Below are 18,923 nucleotides of genomic sequence, written 5' to 3' on the forward strand. Positions count from 1 at the left end.
AAACCTGTACAAATATTGCTCATTTTTATGATGTAATTGGCTTGTTGGAGCCAACATGTACTGGTTGTTTTTACATTTGTCTTTGTACAATATAGTTTGTTGCGCAATGAATCGATTTTAGCTTTTTTCTGATAACTTGTGGGTCACAAGTCTATTGCTTATATTATAAAGCAGCATAATAATAGAAAGTTCCACACATTTACATATGTCACACCTACTGGTTTTAGTGTTTATGTTTGCATGATTATTGCGATTTTATTACATATACATTCCATAAATTAATTATACCACAATAATTATTTATAGCTACTACTAGTACTACAGTTTGTTATCTTCTCAAACCAATGTAGACTTTATCCATATTCCAGTGGAAATAATACACGCTAAGGCAAACATATTACTCGCGTTTGTAGATGCACTTCCAGGTTTGCCTAAAAAGAATGCCTTTGTGAATATCAAAAAAAAAAGTATTGGATGTATTAGCACATTCGTGGATAAAGTTAGTAAGTTACATTCAGATCATATATGTAAATTTCATTATAAGTTACGACTTTCATTTCATGTGTTTCGTTTTAATTATAAAAGCTTCAGTAAAGTGGGAATTAAAGCATAAACATAAGAAGTGAAAGTCGTGTGGGCAGAAGTGCAACCGCTAGAGTGGTATCTTTTTATCTTACATTATTAACTGTCATGTTTTTATTGAAACTGATCAGAAAATTCTTGATTTATGTAGGAATATAAATTTATATATTTAAAGGGTTTGCTTACTCTTGAAGGTAATTATATTTGGGTCGTCAAGCTTCAATAATCTTGTTTGAATATATCTTGGTTCCACCTCGTTTATATCTGGTTTTTCTATAGAACTGGAGTATGAACTTGAATGTGCTTCTTTGTAGGTTGAACCGCAAAAAGTAGAAGCAGATTTGCTGAAAGTGTAAATACAATAACATTAATTTTAAAAAAATAATGTGGTCTACAGTAGATTATATAAATTTAGATCAAATGTGTACCTGTTGGTAGAGTTAGCACTGTATGTTCCTCCTATGCAGCCTTTGTAACATCTTGAAGATCTATCATTTTGCACACAAACCAGAACTGAGCACTAAAATGTAATTTTATGATAAAATGCTTTTTTTGTCCTTTTATTACAAAATGCATTTTATTAATTAGGTTTTACATTGTCTTGGTTTCACGACTTTTAAATTAAAAAAAATCAGTGTTAAAATATATAGTCATGAAACACAGGTGCCTTAACTTCCACATACCTTCATTAGAACGTTGGTGTTCTCACTGACTCCTTGAGTTTCATAGTTGAACCGGAAAGCTTGAATACTAAACTGATTAATCATTGGGTTGGATGACTGGTAACATTGCATGGTTGGATCAATTATACATCTGAAAATAACACACAAGAATAATGGGACTTGAGTCACTTGACTGTACTAGTGTACTTCTAGCAAAATTTAATGTACGCTTTTTTATCTCAGTGACAACTCCTTCGTTCATGTCCAAGCCTTGCAACATGACATGCAAAACATTGGTCCAACCCTCATTAAAATTTGCTGTTAATTTTGGACATAAAGTAGTTTTCGTTATATGATAAAAATCAAAGTACTAAACTATATATATACATTCTAATCTGTACTTAGTGCTAAGAAATCCAAATTACGATTAGAATTTGTTATCTGATCAAATAATAATCTTCTGTGCTTAATGATGTTATTATTACTAAAAATCAACATAAATGTTATTTATTCCCACAATTTGTATGGAATACTTTAACATTACATAATTCTAGTGTATTTACCCATTGTACAACATAATGTAATCCTCTGCACCTGCAGGTCTTGGCTCAGGCTGTGCAACACATTGCTCAGTAAATAATTCAACATTTGTTTTTTCGGATTCTGCTTCAATGGCAAAGTAAATTGTGCTACCAACTTCATAATCGAGTGGGTAGTCATAGGGTGAATAAGCTTCCTAAAATTGTAAATGAATATATTGTGATGGTGTTTACTTTAGTTTTATTCCCCACTGCGTTAAACAAAATCTTCTGACATTTGGCAACGCTAGTAATTATTGTGCGACGTGTACGCCTAAACACGCATTATTAACATTCCTGTGTTTATTGTATAATCCTTCCTACTCGTTAAGGTTGAATAAAGCCTATGATCTGTTTTGTTCGTCAAATAGGTTTCCGACATTTATTAAAGAAAAATGTCTTTAGAAGTGTGTAGGTTTTACAACTTAACACATTTCAAATTTACTTTCATCGCCTACTCGCCTTAGTAGCTGTATTTAGAACTAGTAAAAATTACTATTTAGATAGTAAAGATTGCTAAAAAAATTATGAAAAATCACCTGAAAAGTTTTATCTTTATAATATTCCAATGTAATTTTAATTTCCCCAAAGCCTTCTTCTGTTGTAATGGTTGTAGTTGTATCTTCTGGGTTATATTCTCCCTCTGTATCAAAGTATTTCTCTGTTGTGCATGTGCTGTCTATCTCGTACCATGAACCTCTTGTTATGATCGAAGAACCAGTTGAATCTTCTTTTGGATTTTCAATCCACATAGTAATAACATTGAAGTACAAGTTTTGTACACTATTTTGCTGAAATGAAGAATGTATTTTTCAGTGGGGTCATTTTAATTAAAACATTTATATACAATATTGGTTTAGAACAGATTGTATGAATAACACTACTACACTAGTACTATTATTCAGAGGTTTTGTTAAGTTATAAAATAACATTACAAAAGTTTTATTATTTTTATTTTGCAAAATCATATTGCAATCATTTATGCTTGATTGCTTGGTTATATCATAAAAACTGACCGAATTAATTGTACCACACTGGTACTTGTTGAATCTAAACACATGATGAGTGGATGTGTCAACACTTCTGCACTCATGTGGTGGTGTAACATCTGGGTCAAAATTTCCAACGCCAATGGGACCATCAACAGCGCATTTTGGAACTCTTATTTCAATTTGATCATTGTCACAATTGTGTTCAAGCTTTGCTATAACATAAGCATAATATGTTAATTTAGTGTGAACACAATGTTGCAGCTTTAATCTGTGTAAATTTTTAACTCACGCATGCAAGTTTTTTGGTCCTCATGTAGCTCCCAACAGCTTCTGCCACATTCACACTTGTTTTCTCCACCATTTGTAACTGAGATACAGTTGTCGGAACATCCACCATTATTTTTGTTGCAATCCCCTAAAAGCAGGCATTGTATATCACAAAAAAAGATCATCAAAAACATTCATATTTATCAAATAGCTTTCAAAATTTTCATAAACTGCGAAAACATATTCTTAAATGTCAGACAATAGAAGACTCAAAGTAAAGAATGGTAAAGAATCTGTGTACTTTGGTATAAATAATTTTCAAATTATTATCTTTGGTTACCTATACAAAGTTTCAATAAGGCTCTGGAACTTTCCAATGTAAAGTTTAATTTCATGATAAGAATGAGTGAAGGCATACAATACTCCTATTTGATTATGGTGGTCCAATATTACTTATCTTTCGTATCTATTTACCAAGCCCTACTTTTGATTTTTAAACTTTTACAATGATTTATTGTTATAAAAGCATTAATTAAGCACTGATAAAGGTTAAACACATTAAACTATAAATCATATCTGTTTGTTGTTCGTTGCTAGCCATATCTTACTGTTAGTTCACACACCATTTATTTCAACATAGAAGCATTGTTGATTGGACACCAGCCTGTCAGAAATATTATACAGTTAAGGTTTAAAAAGTGTAATTTGTATAGACTTATCGGTTTCCTTTGAAACAGTGGTCATTCTATTAGCATATGCTGTTGTGTTAAACTAAAATTAAACAATTATGAATACTACATCACAATCTTTAAGATAGAGTCATGTAAATGTAATTATTGCTGTACTGATTAAATGAAACAGGTGACTCGGCGTGTGGTTGCAGGTCTAGAAGTAAAATGGCTATCGACCCACAACAAAGTAATATGTTAAATACTACCACACTGTTTAATGCACCCATTATTCTTATTTTACTACTGTTGTATATCCATTGGTTTACTACCAAATGGGTCGAGAAAATAGAATGAAAATGTGTCCTATCTTCCCACACTCTGCTACATCATATTAACATGTTATTAATACAAGGTAAGGTATCTTTAGTTGCTTATATTTCTTGCTTGGAAAAGTACCTGTTTGAATCCGATGCAGCATAACAAATATAACTAATGCCATTATCATTTGAATCTACTGTCCATCGAAGTTCAGTTTCATAAACATAGCTGCTTCTTTGCACGATGGCTGTTTGTGTTACAGTATAGGGAGATACCACACTGAGATGTTCAATTCTATAATTGGAATAATAGTACGTTATGTTTATTCCAACAAACTTAATATTTCCACATTAGGAAAATATTATTAGTCATATTTTTAGTGGTATTGGTCAAATGGTCATATGCTATAATAACTTTTGCAATACATATTGTCATAAGAACATGTACCTGCCAAAATTTACTCCTTGTATTCTTATAGTCTTTGTATAAGTGTGGCCACTTGATACCTGCATCAGATGCCCTTCCGGTGGGGTAGGGTCAATAAAGCTTGGCCTTTCATAACAGGATGAGTATAACAGTGGTCCAGTTGAAACTGGTGGTAGTTTTGTTTGTGGTAAATTTGTAATATTTTTGCATGCCATAATATAATATCATTTATTGAGGTCTAAGATATAATATTGAAATACAAGAATTGAAGCATTTAATTTAAAAATATGTATATATTTGCTATTCTGTCCAAATTATGAATTACCTCGAACAATGAACTGGATTGATGAATAACTCATGGGTTGTTGACTCCTAACTGCCTTGCTTTGTTTCGACATACCAGCTGTACCTTTTCGATCTTCCGCTATAATTGAAACAGCTATGTCTCCCGTAGACCCCCCACCATTATACACAAGCTCACATTCTTCCTAAGGCAAGGGTATCCAAAATGACATAATTAGGATTCACTATTTTAAATGGTTAAATTTGTCTATTTGAGCTTTTGGTTTTTAATATGTTTACACACACTTCATTCTTATCATTAAAGAAAATAAAGGCTTACCCAAAAACTTTGTTTTAACATACCGCAATTGGTATCTGCTTATTGTCGATATTAAGCCCAGTTTATCATCAGTTTGTTGGTTTATAGTGTTTTACTAACTAAGTACTTGCCAATAGTTCTATACCCACCTCATTAATAGAAAAGTATGGATACCGCTCAATATCTCCATTTTCAATTTCTGCATTTCCAAATCTGCATGTTACAATATCTCCAACATCTTGATCTAGTGTGTGGATTTTTATTGCCTCTGGACAGCCAATTCTGACACTGTAATGCACATAATACAGTATGTTAAATTGGGTAATAAAAGGTTAAGTAAAGGTGCTTTCTCATACAGTTATATGAACGTGTTTTCGGTTATACTGCAAACACCACAATCTGTTCATGGATATCTTTTAGTTTAATGTTTAGCATAAAACCTGCATTTTTTCGGTATGTTACCTTCTCGAATGTTATTGATTTAGCAAATACATAGATGCTTACTTAGCAAATGGTTGATAGATAAGAGCTGGCGCTGAGTTGGGCAGACCTGTGTCACTTCGCAAACTTAAGTCCATGTGATAAGACATCTTGTAGTCAATAATGTTGTCGTATAAAGCATTTTTCCAACAACAACTTTCTTGCCTGTAGAAATATAATAATAATTGCATTATTTTCTCGAAAAGTGGTAGCATTTAAGTATGTTTGCATTTAAGTATGAACTTTATAAAGGATAAAGTACTTGCTCAAACTACTTGCTTAAAAAAGTGTGCATGACAAAAAAAAATATTTTTGAAAGAAAACATTGATAAACTTACATTCTGGTGATATATTCATTTTTGTGCTCATTAGTATATACAACAGATTGTGACGTGTCTGATATTTTCCCATCATTTGTAATTGTGTTTGGGCATGTATTGAAAGGTGATCTCAAATCTTCAGCATTATAACATCCACCATTTCGAACCACGCATTTAAAATCCAAGAGTGATCTACATGTGTTGCCAGAACGGCGGGAATGAGATCGAATAACAGTTTGAACCTAAACAAACATATTTCCTTAAAACATTAGAATATTTAGTTTTTCACAGTATGTTACATTCTCATACATCTTGAAACCTTAAAATTCATCTGTATACCAAAATCAAAAGCGCAAGAGTCATATGGTTTTAAATTATTTTGAACGAACAAAACAAAACTGACCTTGTATGTTCCATCTTCATTGTCTTGAGTGACTTTCCATGACACAGAGCCCCCTTCAATGTGACTGCTTTGACAAATCCTGCTGCAGAGCAAAAGAAGAATTATCAGCCTTGCCATATTGGTTTCCAATAGCATACTCATAACATAAGACACAGTAACTTCCCACAGAGTGACCACACCTTGGTATGTCAGAAAAAAAATGATGAATTCTTATATTCTAATGACAGTGGCAATATTGTTTCAATAATTAACTTGGCTTATTTTGAGATGCGACAACTTGAGTGCCTCTGTTGTTTACACAGGATGATCGATTTAAATTTAATATATAAATTCTATCATCACCTCTGTCTATTTGTATTTATTCTACCCACCGTCAAGAAATTAATCTTGTATAAAATACCAACGCAAAATTCAAGTTTGTACCTGCACGAAATAATAATTGTACCTACCATAAAAGTCAAGTAATGCTGTATATCTAAATTCAAGAGTAAAACATCATGCATGTATCAGAATCGTAAATCTGCATGTACAAATATATAATACAATCACAAACTTTGTTTCACTTTATGTTTATGTTAACTTGGTTCTAAACAACTACTCAGTGTGATGTAATGTTCAGATCAACCTATTCTGTATAATTGTATATCTTAGGTGCTACAAGGAAGCATGCCATGGGGCTTGGAATATTGACCAGAGTTGATTTTTTTACTTAGACTGTTTTTGCATGGAGATAACTATATGTAGGCTATTCTGTTGCTTTCCTGCAATGTTAAACTTACAACAAAATATAGGACTACTTGTGTGTAATAAGCATCACCTTTATTTACGTTTAAGCGAATTATTTGTTCCACATCGGTGACTGAACCTATGCGAACAATGGCTCAATATAATTTGAACTTGACATGAATTTGGCGCAAATCTACAGTTGAAACAAGGCAATTACAATAAAAAGCGAACAAGTGGCAGTAACGAATTCACACAGCATTTTGCGCTATAAAGCTTGATATAAAAATATGCGATTTTACAAAAGCCTAGGGCCATATAAACTTTAAGGAACGTCGCACGATCAGTGTTAAATATCAAAAATCAAAAAAAGGAATATTCAAAATTACCAACAAGTTTACAAAACAAGTGGGTCTTAAATCTAAATCACATAGTGCTGTGGAAATACTAAGTCAAAACTGATCTAAGATTGGAATGTATTAATTGGAAAGCCCAGAAACTGGACTCAAGTCGAGTTCTACAACAGAATACCTAGCGGGAAGACTAACTATAACACTACTCTATAAAATTGGAAGTAAACGACTGAACAGTAGTAAGTAATCATTCAGTTTGCTTTCTATTGATTGATTCTTCTTTCTGTGTCTCTCTTGGCGTTCATAACTGCAAGGCATTATAATGCCAATGTCAATTTAGCCTCTTCAGAAAGTTTTGCGTCTTAAACTTTTGCTGGCCATAGTTTCTTGACGTTTCTTCATTTCTTGAGCAAATTTTAAAGTCTTCAGTTGCTGTTTCTCAAATCTGTTGGTCGGTGCTTCTCTTTTGTATGAAAGCAGGTACAAATCTATTGAAAAATCGAGTATAAGAGATATGCAATGACCTTAGCTGCCTAAAGCCTAAACAATTATATATACAAGGAAAGTATTAGAAATTCACCATTTTGTGTAATTACTACTTATTTACAAATATATTTAACATTCAACAATTTAAAAATAATTGTGTCAATTTACCTGAATCCTCTAATACTGGGGAATGAAGAAGAAAGCTGTGTAATTCATCTTTCTTCGGGTAAGAAGATGACATTTTCTTCCATGATTCAAGTGGCCGCAAAATTTCAGCAAGTTTTCTTAATTTCTGCAAAATAGGGTGTTAGTTGTTACAAATGTTATATGTAGTGACCATACAGTTTGCTATCACTTTATTATGTAGTGTGTGTCTTACCTCAAAGTTTATTGTCCCATCACTTTGAACAGTAGGTATTGCGTGGTTAAGGAAATAAACATCTTTAACTAGCAACACAAGGAATGGCACCATCACCCCTTCCTGTTGTTGGATTGATTTGGTATCAAATTTGAAACGCTTTTTATGGGATGGTGTTGCTGGAGTTCTAGTGGTGGGTGATGACATCATCGGTGATGTCATCGTTGGTGATGTCATGGGTTCTGGAGAACTCAGGAAGACAGAAGATGGAGATGTATCGTGATCAAACTCAATCCCAGAGTCTCCATGTTGAGAGCAGCAGGATGTAACTGAAGCTATTGATCTTTGAGAAATGATTGACAGTCGATTTGCCGCATCCTGTCTGACATCATCATCGAATGATGTCATAGGGTGGAGTGCTTTGACACGGGATGAGTGGATGCTTCTGTACTGCTGGAAGTTGTTGGTGGGATCAAAAGCATTCTGAAGGAAAAGAAACAACGTTAAACCAAATTGGATTACTTGTATGAAAATAAAGTGAATAATTCTTTATGTAACATTTTGTATGATAAGGTTCATGTTGTACACTGGGTGATGCGGTTTAACAGACTAGTTCAGGTCCACATCCCAAGTCGTATGCCGAAATTTTTAGTCTAATTGCATATTGTTACTCTTGCTTACCTGTAGTTGATGAAGTTCAGACAGCTTCAATTTATTCCATGTTTTCTTCAGCCTGGTAACAGATCCAAGGCTGAGTCCAGACAAGATTGCCATTGCAGAGTTAAAATTGGAAAGCTCAAAACATCTGTTTGCTATTCTTGCGAACATGGTGATAACATGACGTGCATGTTTTCTTTTACGACACTGCAAGCAAAAATTCAATTATTTACTTTTTCCTTGACAGCAATGAACTGTTGATATCAGAAAATGATTGTATTTACTTACCATTAGTATGATGGTCCCAACAAGTCTGCTTAATCTGTTAAACCATCTCACACAAGCCCCAAGATTAGTCTTAGATTGTGAAGCATCTGCTGCAAACATCTGAAGAAACTCATCAGCTCCAACATGCTTTAAAAACTCCTGTAAATAAAGTGGAATATGTAGTCAGTATCTGCATGTATATGTATTTTTCCTAACGCCAAAGTCAATCTTGCAGTATTTTTAACATTCGTATGCGTAATGTGTACGTATTGCTTCTACTTTTAAACTCATTCTTACCATCTCAATGATGCACATCTGTTGGGCCATTTCGTTCACGTCTGTTGCATCCCTAATTGCGAGTAACACTGAGATCATGGCATCTCTTGACTTTCTGTAGTTGACTGTCTTCTGTAACTCATGTTCCAAATCAGAGTCAGACAATTGACGTTCATAGCTCTCTTGCACAACAGTGTGTTGACTTAAACTTCCCATCACTTGGCTGCAGAGTTCGCTAAGGTTCTGTAAATCATAATAAATATAGGATTACACATTGTTGTAAAGAAAGACTAGTATCAAAGACTGAACTAGTAGAGGTACACTGCTAATTAAATATGTTTATATATTATATTGTTTTCTTACCTCATCCTGATTTTGAAGTTGCTCCACCACTTCTGAGAGCGAAGCTCTTGTTTGTTTGTTTTTGAAATCGGTAGGAAAATGCTGCACCCAGTCATGAAGAACCATCACTAGCCTTTGCTTCGCGTCAAAGCCCGGTTCAATTGTTGATGTCATAGCATGGCATGCGGTGCACTGTACTGCGTCGTCGCTCTCGTCGAGTATGTAACCGCTGTCGTCGCTAGGTGGCAACGAAGAGTCAACTTCGTCGGTGTGCGTTGACATACTACGCAACAATTGAGTGTTGTTGTTCGTATTGTCGAGCTCATCGAGTTCTAGAACAGCGGAAAGAATTCCAGAGTCTCTGGAAACTGTCGATGAACAATCAACAGCCAAAAGGTTCGCGACAGCCAATGGCTTGGATGATTCGGCTTCAACTTGCGTTCGCCTTCTACCTCGTCTGCGGCGTCGTATGGTCTCCTCGCCGTCCACGATAAGGGTTTCCGAAAGTTGTGTTTCCTGGCTCGTCGTTGCTTGTTTGTGCATCCGGAAGTCGGTGCCTTGCACTCCGGTGGCCCCTCGTGGAGTGGAGTGAACTTGGCGGCATTTCGAGCACGCGTTTCCCGTCGCGAGCGCGCTGGAATCCGAGGTCAATTTTGCGTAGGTGCTAAGCTTGTTGAGTATTTCGTCGGGTGATTGAAAGAGTCGTGAACCGAGCAGGAATGTGTAGGTATATTCATCCTAAAACATTACATTTAAAAAAAACTCCCTTATAACTAGATATTAAAACTTCAAGCAAACACACTTACCTCAGCTGTGCTAGTTCTTTTTAACAGAAGGTGGCGCAAGAGTGCTTCTTGCTGTAAGCTTTCTTCCATGTTTGATTTTGATCTGAAAAATAGTTCTGGTTAGAAAATTATTAATGGCATGTTACGTAAAACATCGGTCAAAACAGCGGCACGCAAATCGAAATCAGATAAAAGGGGACTTAAGCACGAAAAGGTCCGGAGTAAGTACTGTGTGCGTCAGTGCTGTGTTTGGCGACTTACTGTCAAAACTTTTCACTGGATTCTTATCGATTTTTCACCGGATAAATCTGTCTCCGTGCCCGCGGCGACACTGGACAAGAATCGGCGCTCGACACGAAGTATAATCTTTTGCTGACTGACAACAAACAGATTATAAGCCAGTGCTAAAACTTAAGTTCACGAACAGACGCTTAAGCCAAGTATTCTATCCCTATAGTCATTAATCATTGGAGAATAACACCGGAATTCCATGTCTTATCAAAGGAACGCCCTGAAACTTTTATACACTCCGCGCTGTGGGTGAAAATAACTCCGAAAGTAGAAGCTGAGGCTCCGTGTTTGTCATGTCAATGTGGTTGAACGCCAGTCTTAATTTCGTGGTGTGCAGGTGCTTCTAAACCAAGTTACGCCTTGCGAGCACAATCGTAGCCTTGTCTGCTACCAAGTGAATCATACCCAAACCCGGAGTTAGTAATTGCTTGCGGTTTTTTCGGTTGGTTTTAACTCGTTTCTCGTAAAACATTACTATCGACCGAGTTAACGAATCGACTTATATTATTCACTTTGAACCTAATCCAACTAGACGTAAAATCTTTTCAATAAAGCTCTTATCGTGTACGCTTACATCTTAACATGTATCGTGACTCACCGTTTTAAATATCCTCGTAAATCCAAATCAGGTTCAAATGAAATAATCCTTACAGTAAAAAATCCAAACAGTATCAAAAGAAATAAATCTTAATGCTGTAAGAGAAATATAACCATGTTAGAACAACAGCACACGCTTCAAACCGAACTAAAACTAGTTCAATCTTCAGTTTACAGCACTGTATTGAGGTCGCTTCTACAATTAGTGAATCGTAAACTCGTTAGAGCTTATCCGCGTCATTGGACTCTGCATTGAGTTAATTACTGTAAGCTTAGACCGAGTCAAGATTGTTAAAATCAGCTAGACTTAATCCACACAACTAAACCTACTTTTAATACTTCACCAACGCTTTACCTTGGCGTTACAAATCATACAGTACACAATACATGGCAGCGCCTCTGTTTGTTCGCAAACAATGACAATTGCGCGCGGATAATGCCCTTCGCGCTGCGGCCACTGGCAACAGAGGCAACAACTTTAATCACAAATCTGCGAAAGCGAGTGACGTCGAGCAGCAGCCGCGCGAATTCTATAATTAAAACGAGCAGGCGAGATGGTTCAACAAACACAATCTGAACGCAAGAACCTCCACACTAAACATTCGACATATCATAAACATAACTTGCTTTGTTATTACACGTAAGCCGCGTAACATAAACAAGCCAACAAAACCTAAACAAAACATTTCCACCAAGCTATGTTCATGACAATAACATAAACAACACCAATGAGACATGTTATTAACGCAAGCCAATTAAATCGAAATTACAAGCGCCATAATTATATGCATTGATCCGTGATTCGCCATAGCACGACACGTAAACTCCGCGAGTATGAAAATGAATCGAAAGTTTTACAAAGCACGACTTACTGCTCTACTTGGTTATAAACACTTGTGTACCATGCAATCAGAAAACGTATTCATAACTCCATTGCTTCGGTCCTCCATGCGAAAATTTGCATACATTTGTACTAGCTTTATTGCTTGTATTCTGAACTGTGTTTATGTAGGCCCTTTCTTGACAACTGTCTTCACATGCGTTTCTGAGATATGACACAAGCATGTTGTGGTGCAGCGTCTCTTATATCAACACGCATCCAAATATAACTCATTGGGCAATACAACACAACTGCAGCCGCCGAAAGACTGGCAAGGCGCCGCAATTGGCTTGCTTGTTGGTGAATCTGTGACGTAGTTATACTGCAGGCAACGACAACAGAAGCAATTCCCACCGAATTTGGTGATAGCCGGCCGCAGTTGCAATAACATGCGGAAAAAATACGATTTGCTATCGCGATAACTTTGCCCTGAACCTATACGTCTGGTTTGAGTAGTCGTCTATTTAAACTAACTGTGCAAACAGTTTCTCGCTGTGACTGATGCAATCGTAGTGTCAGCCAGAACATAGCAGTCCCGATTCGTCTGCCAGTCAAGTGTACTCTTAATCCGTTCGCTATTGTCCGCTGCACTAGAATTCAATTGTCCTAGCTCTAACACAGCGAGCATAATCACCACCAGCGCTTTAAGAGGCCCACTAATACCATCAGACTAAATGTAATTCTGTAATAACTTACGCCTTGACCCATTCCAATGTAGCGCTTGCCAACTACAAAGACGGGTATGAGCTATTTTTACTCTTAAGACTCAATCGCACGGAAAATACACCTTTGCGTTGGTAAAGCCGCGCCTGTTTTAGCAACGCACTCGCACGCCCTTCTTTCCTTAGAAAAATCATAATTGATTTGACAGGCAAGACAATTGAATCAATGGTCTTTACCATCACAAAGACAAACATATACGCATAACAATAACCGCAGGTGACGTTTTGTCGATGCACATTTCAGCACACCCCAAAATTCTATATCCAGCGCACAGCAGTAAGAGAGTACAACGCATTCCCCTGCGTAGTCCACGACAAAACCACTAATAAATCTTGCAGAAGCTCGCTAATAGACACCGCGCTAAGCAGAAACAGAGTACGCAAATGAGAATATCCTGTACCGTGCGTACGCTCGCGTCTCATGTATATTTGATGAGTACGAAAATTAAGCAGCTCTGCCGAATTTAAAGCTGGACAGCATGATTACGCGTGTACACCTACGTAGTAACGTTCATTCAAACTTGACTATCATACATAATTCCATAATCAAATTACGTAACGTCCATTCAAGAGTCCAGCAATCGCCAAATTTGCTGTCAAGTGCCTGCGTGCGAACATCCAATTTCCTTTAATTATTTCAGACACAAATTCAATCCAATTCTCACACACAATACGCATCGCATTCACTGTACGCTGAATAAGCTTTAACCTTTGATTCAAGTCCAAATAATAGAACATTGCGAAATCCCTGCTTTGTGTACTCGGTCTAGCCGGCACGCCTTGGTACCGAAACGCGCGTACCTTTTGCATAACAAAAATCACTACCACGATAAAAACACCTGAAAACTATTTCCTGGTATCTGTTATATATCTCATATCTCACTGTTAATATTCGTGTTAAAATTCACCATATACTATTTAATTCACTGAAACACGTACGCATGGCGACATCACTCCACCTTTTCGGCACCAACTAGTAAACTAAGCCGATCTCAAGAATAGAACGCAACACAAACGCTCTAACAACCGTTGCCTTTTTCTCTCGCTCTCTCTGACGTAATCCCCTCTCTTCTTTCTCTCTCCTTTTCTCCACCGCTCCTATTGTAAACTTTCCAACTACAACAGAGCGAATTTGAGCATCAAAACACAAGAAACCTGAAACGCAACCACCCTTGTCGACCTGGAGTTAACAGATTTGTGCTTCACGTCACGATACGAATGATAAATCGGACCATCTCGGCCAAAACAGCCAATTTATCGACATGCGTATATTCTCTGGTCAATTCTCCGTATCGGATTTTAAAATAACGGATTATGCCACGTGGTCGCCAAAATGCGAAAACAGCTTTTACAACTCTTGAAATAGAACCGGGTTGAAAAACCATCGCACCGAAAAACATATTTACCGGGTAGAAACACCCGCTTCAATCACTGGAACGTACCGTAAAAAACAAAACTCCCCGCTACCAAGAATACTAGTTATTCGTGAACGAGAACTGATCAACAAGTTTCACTTTCGACCGCTTTTCGGAAGTTTCCCCACGTTACTGTACCATCTTGGGATAATTCCCTATGCATATTTCTTCTTGAAACACAATGGCTAATTTTTGCAACACCAGTAGCTGATTAAAGGGCCAGGTAACTAAATGCACGCACGTCACAATGCATAGAAGCGTCAGCATCTATTTCGGGTGCTCTGTTTATTACAAAACAATTCCTCACTTAGCGCTGCTGGTCTCTTCCTGTTCCTCATTAAGACGGTGTTTATGCACTACAATAGACGTTTGGTAAAATGAAATACTTCATTACGTTATACAGCTTTTATAGGTTTATCCGTTCTGTTATATATATATATATATTTTTTTTTATTATGACAGTGGATTTTCCATTGCGTATTTTCGACCAGGACGAAAATGGTCGCAGTATTTAACCGTCACTGTTTAGAATATTGCACAATAATTTCGTTACTAGTACCTTTTATGGAAAAACTGTTTCTCTGAGGCTTTAAATAACGTTTAATCTACAAGAGCTTTTCCATATAGTTTGTTGCGTAACCGATGTTTTGACGCCTTTTGTCTAATATAGAATTATTACGTTATTCATTTGATTGCACACGCTTTGGTACGAAAATCGTAAAATTAAAATAATTACCATGTTTTTTTTCTACTGCGTGCTTTTGGTTGGACTATTCTATACGGAAATTTTAGCTCGCACAGAACTAGTATTCGACGAAAAAAAATCCCGTTTAAAATATCGCAACTGGAACGAAACCTGCAATACCGTTTCGGTCGTGGTACCGGTGTTCTAATTATTACTGTGTATCCTGTTTTAGAATATGTGTGCTGGGAATATACGTTGCGTGTATTCATGCTAATGACGGGTCAGCACTTAAGCTAAATTTAGACTACCACCACAACGGTAGTGGTTTCTCTGGTTGGGTTATTACCTTGTTGTCTATGTTTCTAGTGACAACATTTGCACGTGACGTCATTGGATAATCAGATAATTAGCAATTATTACGTCACACCTCACTATTATCACCGGGTACGGTCCAAGGTATAAGTTGACAAACAGGTCGCTTTCCTGCACGGAAAACTTGCGGAAGAGCGACAGATTGTGCTTTCGTTTTATGTAAATATTTGTTAAAACGAACCCGAAACGTTGCCGGTTTTGTATTTTCCATATTCGACCTTGAGGCCCTTTTTACATACTTGTCGCTTTAATGAGTTTTTTGTATTGCTTTTTTGGTGCTATATAACTTTCCAATGCATTGAGGTTTGAATTTTCTTTAAATTTCCGTTACTTTTCTTTTTTTTGTGTCGTCACAATGAACAAATGTTACGCCCACTTCACACACAAAGTAGTCTTTATGACGTAAACAGTCCATGGTGTTTTATTGAGGTTCAAACACATATTTATCCGACTATAGACGCGACAACTTCTGCAAAAACTTTGACAATATTCCCTACAAAGGTTTTGTTTGCCTTTATCAAAATTGTTATTATGACGCAATAAACACTACAGAACAAACCTACTATGACGTAATAACCACTGCTGACGTATGAGGTTCTGTTTGTCGTAACCAGTTTCGCTCAAGTCGTAATTTATAATCTCTATGTCAACTAATTTATCAAACTTTACCTAAGAAAACAAAGGCTTTACCAAAATGTGTTGGTTAGCATGTTTTATAGGTGCAAGTTCGTGAAAAATCACTTCTTGGTTGTGATTTGGTATCGTTTACCATAAAACAAACGAATCTTGCGAAAAATATCACAAGTTTCAAAATGAGCAATTGGGTTCGGTTTATTTTGGGTTTTCGTAGCGAGTAAAATTGCCAAGATCGTGAATCAAAACGTCTTTTTGTGGAATTGTAACTAACTTTAGATTCCGTGGCTATTTTGCATCGTTTTTCTTCATAAACGTCACATAGCGCATGAGGAATCTAATTGTTTGGTATTTAAGCGTTATCGCTTATCTTGCTTAACCTTGATAAACAGGTTAGCCATTTGGTAAACATGCCGTTTAAGCAGTTTCTATAGTGTTTGGGATAACAATAAGCCTTCACATGAGGCACAGCTGGATACAATAGCCAGCTAATACTTGTACCTAATAAGGACATTGTAATTCTGCTGATATCAAATTTATGTTTTCGTATTTGACTTGCATGTTTGTGCATGTAGTATGAACTATAGTAGGTTGGGATAAGATGTTCCTTGCTCCTTTATCATTTCATTTGATGATAGTAAAACAAGAATATTAATAGGATTATATAACCCCATCCTCGCGACTCCAGACAAAAGTTGTCATTTGTTAAAAATGTTGAATATTATATACTTAAACAATAGCCGTCTTTCTGCAAAGTACCCAAGTTGTGTGAATGCAAGCATTGAAAATACAATTGCGGATTCGTGGTTTAAGTATGGCCTTGAAAATGCTGCGATATCGTTACAATACAAAGAAAGTGTACAGTTAGGCTTATAGCACAAACCTACAACATTACGTCCTAAAGGTGAATAGTTAACTGCACCAGAGTAAATATTAGCCAGTCCTCCGCACGTACACTGTGAACACTTCAAAACATTACAATGTCCAAACGAAGACTTAAAAGGCTGCGTAAATAAGATCGTAAAGCCCGTGGGATTAAGTCAACGAATGTAAACTTATAGAGAATATCTTGGAAACGTTCTCAATACGAAATATGCGTGCTTTACGAGAATTCCTACGTTTGTAAGGGCAAGTCCGAGCATCGTTAAGTCATAAACTTGTTTTGACGACTGTAAACGTACCTAAATTATTTTGTTGTTGTGCCACAACAGCGAAGTGGTTATAGTTGTGACGATACTATGTGTTCAAGCAATGTTGCGTAACTTTGTTCGAATCAACACACTTTCTCTATATATCTCCAAAATCACTGAAATCCAAACGTTTTCTCTTCAGTATAATCGCTATGTTAAATGCCAAGTCAAGTTTAAAGGGGAAATAATTGGTAGGAGAAAGGAACATTTCCAGATATAGAGATATCTAGACAACACCAGCTTTGTGAAAAAAACTTTCTCTTATGACCTAACGCTTCGGGAATACACTACACACCTCGCTTTACGTTTACGAAATCGTATGTACAGATTAGCGCATGTTCTATTTTCTAACCCACGTCGACGAGTGCGCTTTAACACGTTTTATTCCACGCGCTGAGTCAATTGAAATAATGTTCTAAGTTCTGACGATGTTTTGGCACGTTTTATAGCTTGGTGTTGAAATTTATGGAAGTCCGTTTCTAGATATTTCAGTTTCTGAGAAATTACCCTGATCCGTACCCTATAGCTAATGAATAACGTGATGTGACTTGCACTGCTGTCATAAATGCCATTTATTTGATTTAAACGGCCAAACTACGAAATCTTAAAACACACATCCGTTCTGTAATAAACAGTGTATAGGAAATTAAACTAAAAACTCCGTTCAGCCCACATTTCCATTTCTTTGCTCTGAATTCCATTACCGTCACATTATAGGCAATTACTTTATTTTACAACGTCTTAATTGAATATACATTTACCTAGATTAAAATTCCAATATTGGTCTACCCATTACCGCCGTTATATGGTCCTAAGCTAACTATTGATTTGTTTTTGTCTGACTTAACGTTTGTAATACACAAAACCGTATACTTACGCAACTAATGTATTAGTATAACGATACCTCTGTATGCTGTTTCTTAACCAAAAATCAATGAATGTTTTGAGCTATGCTCATATAGTTTCGTGGGATTTTGTAATTCACTTTATACACGCCTGGATATTGTATTTTTTATACATTTTTCATGTTAACCTTTGGAACAGTTTTGGCTTCGAATAGTAATGAAATACAAGTCGATAAGGACTTCTCACTTTAAATACGGAACTGCAGCTATATTTAATTTCATGACGAAGCCATTTACAACTCAAGATAAATTTTATAGGGTAACAGATCAAATAAAACATTGACAAATATGGTTGAGAAAATGGATATCAAGATTCACATGAATTTACAAAGCAGTATTCCATTTAAAATAACTGTTTTAATTTACATCTAGAATGCCCATATACAAGATCCTATAACATAGCATACGATAAGTTCATCTAACGTGGGAATTATGCCATGTACCTGTTCACTGACATACACTGCGTTTGCACCTTAAACCTCAGCGCCGTATCTCATATATAACAATCGACACAATGAAGTTACAAATACCCTGCTGGTGGGAACGCGCTCATTTTCCTCAAGGCGAACTAATTGCCCATACAGCGTTTAAAAATTCCAATTGAAATGTTAACACATGCAGTTGTGTACAGTAAGCACCTGTAGAGCGAGCCGGGAGATCCAGACCGGATCAAGGTATAGCTCTAA

The 18,923-nt window shown here is 36.3% G+C and overlaps 2 protein-coding genes across 2 annotated transcripts; both read right to left on the reverse strand.

Annotated features, from left to right (window-relative positions):
• Positions 1 to 6: 6 nt before the first annotated feature.
• On the reverse strand, positions 7 to 6,756 carry LOC100177662 (oncoprotein-induced transcript 3 protein-like). Its single transcript, XM_002126305.3, has 17 exons — positions 6,750 to 6,756; positions 6,301 to 6,382; positions 5,916 to 6,139; positions 5,602 to 5,742; positions 5,247 to 5,385; positions 4,822 to 4,984; positions 4,518 to 4,662; positions 4,209 to 4,364; positions 3,705 to 3,745; positions 3,104 to 3,229; positions 2,839 to 3,026; positions 2,362 to 2,613; positions 1,808 to 1,980; positions 1,266 to 1,395; positions 1,011 to 1,102; positions 769 to 926; positions 7 to 431 (listed from the first exon to the last, which is right to left on the reverse strand). Coding segments are annotated over exons 3-17 (2,001 nt in total). The 5' UTR covers positions 5,918 to 6,139; positions 6,301 to 6,382; positions 6,750 to 6,756; the 3' UTR covers positions 7 to 336.
• Positions 6,757 to 7,102: 346 nt separating this feature from the next.
• On the reverse strand, positions 7,103 to 11,533 carry LOC100180016 (ras-GEF domain-containing family member 1B). Its single transcript, XM_002131948.5, has 9 exons — positions 11,437 to 11,533; positions 10,569 to 10,650; positions 9,784 to 10,500; positions 9,442 to 9,663; positions 9,166 to 9,303; positions 8,902 to 9,084; positions 8,242 to 8,703; positions 8,031 to 8,154; positions 7,103 to 7,864 (listed from the first exon to the last, which is right to left on the reverse strand). Exons 2-9 carry the CDS (start codon positions 10,635 to 10,637, stop codon positions 7,722 to 7,724), a joined length of 2,058 nt encoding a protein of 685 aa, XP_002131984.1. The 5' UTR covers positions 10,638 to 10,650; positions 11,437 to 11,533; the 3' UTR covers positions 7,103 to 7,721.
• Between the last annotated feature and the right edge of the window lie 7,390 nt (positions 11,534 to 18,923).

The sequence above is a fragment of the Ciona intestinalis genome, chromosome 6 (assembly GCF_000224145.3).
Source record: "Ciona intestinalis chromosome 6, KH, whole genome shotgun sequence".
Classification (NCBI taxonomy): Eukaryota; Metazoa; Chordata; class Ascidiacea; order Phlebobranchia; family Cionidae; genus Ciona; species Ciona intestinalis.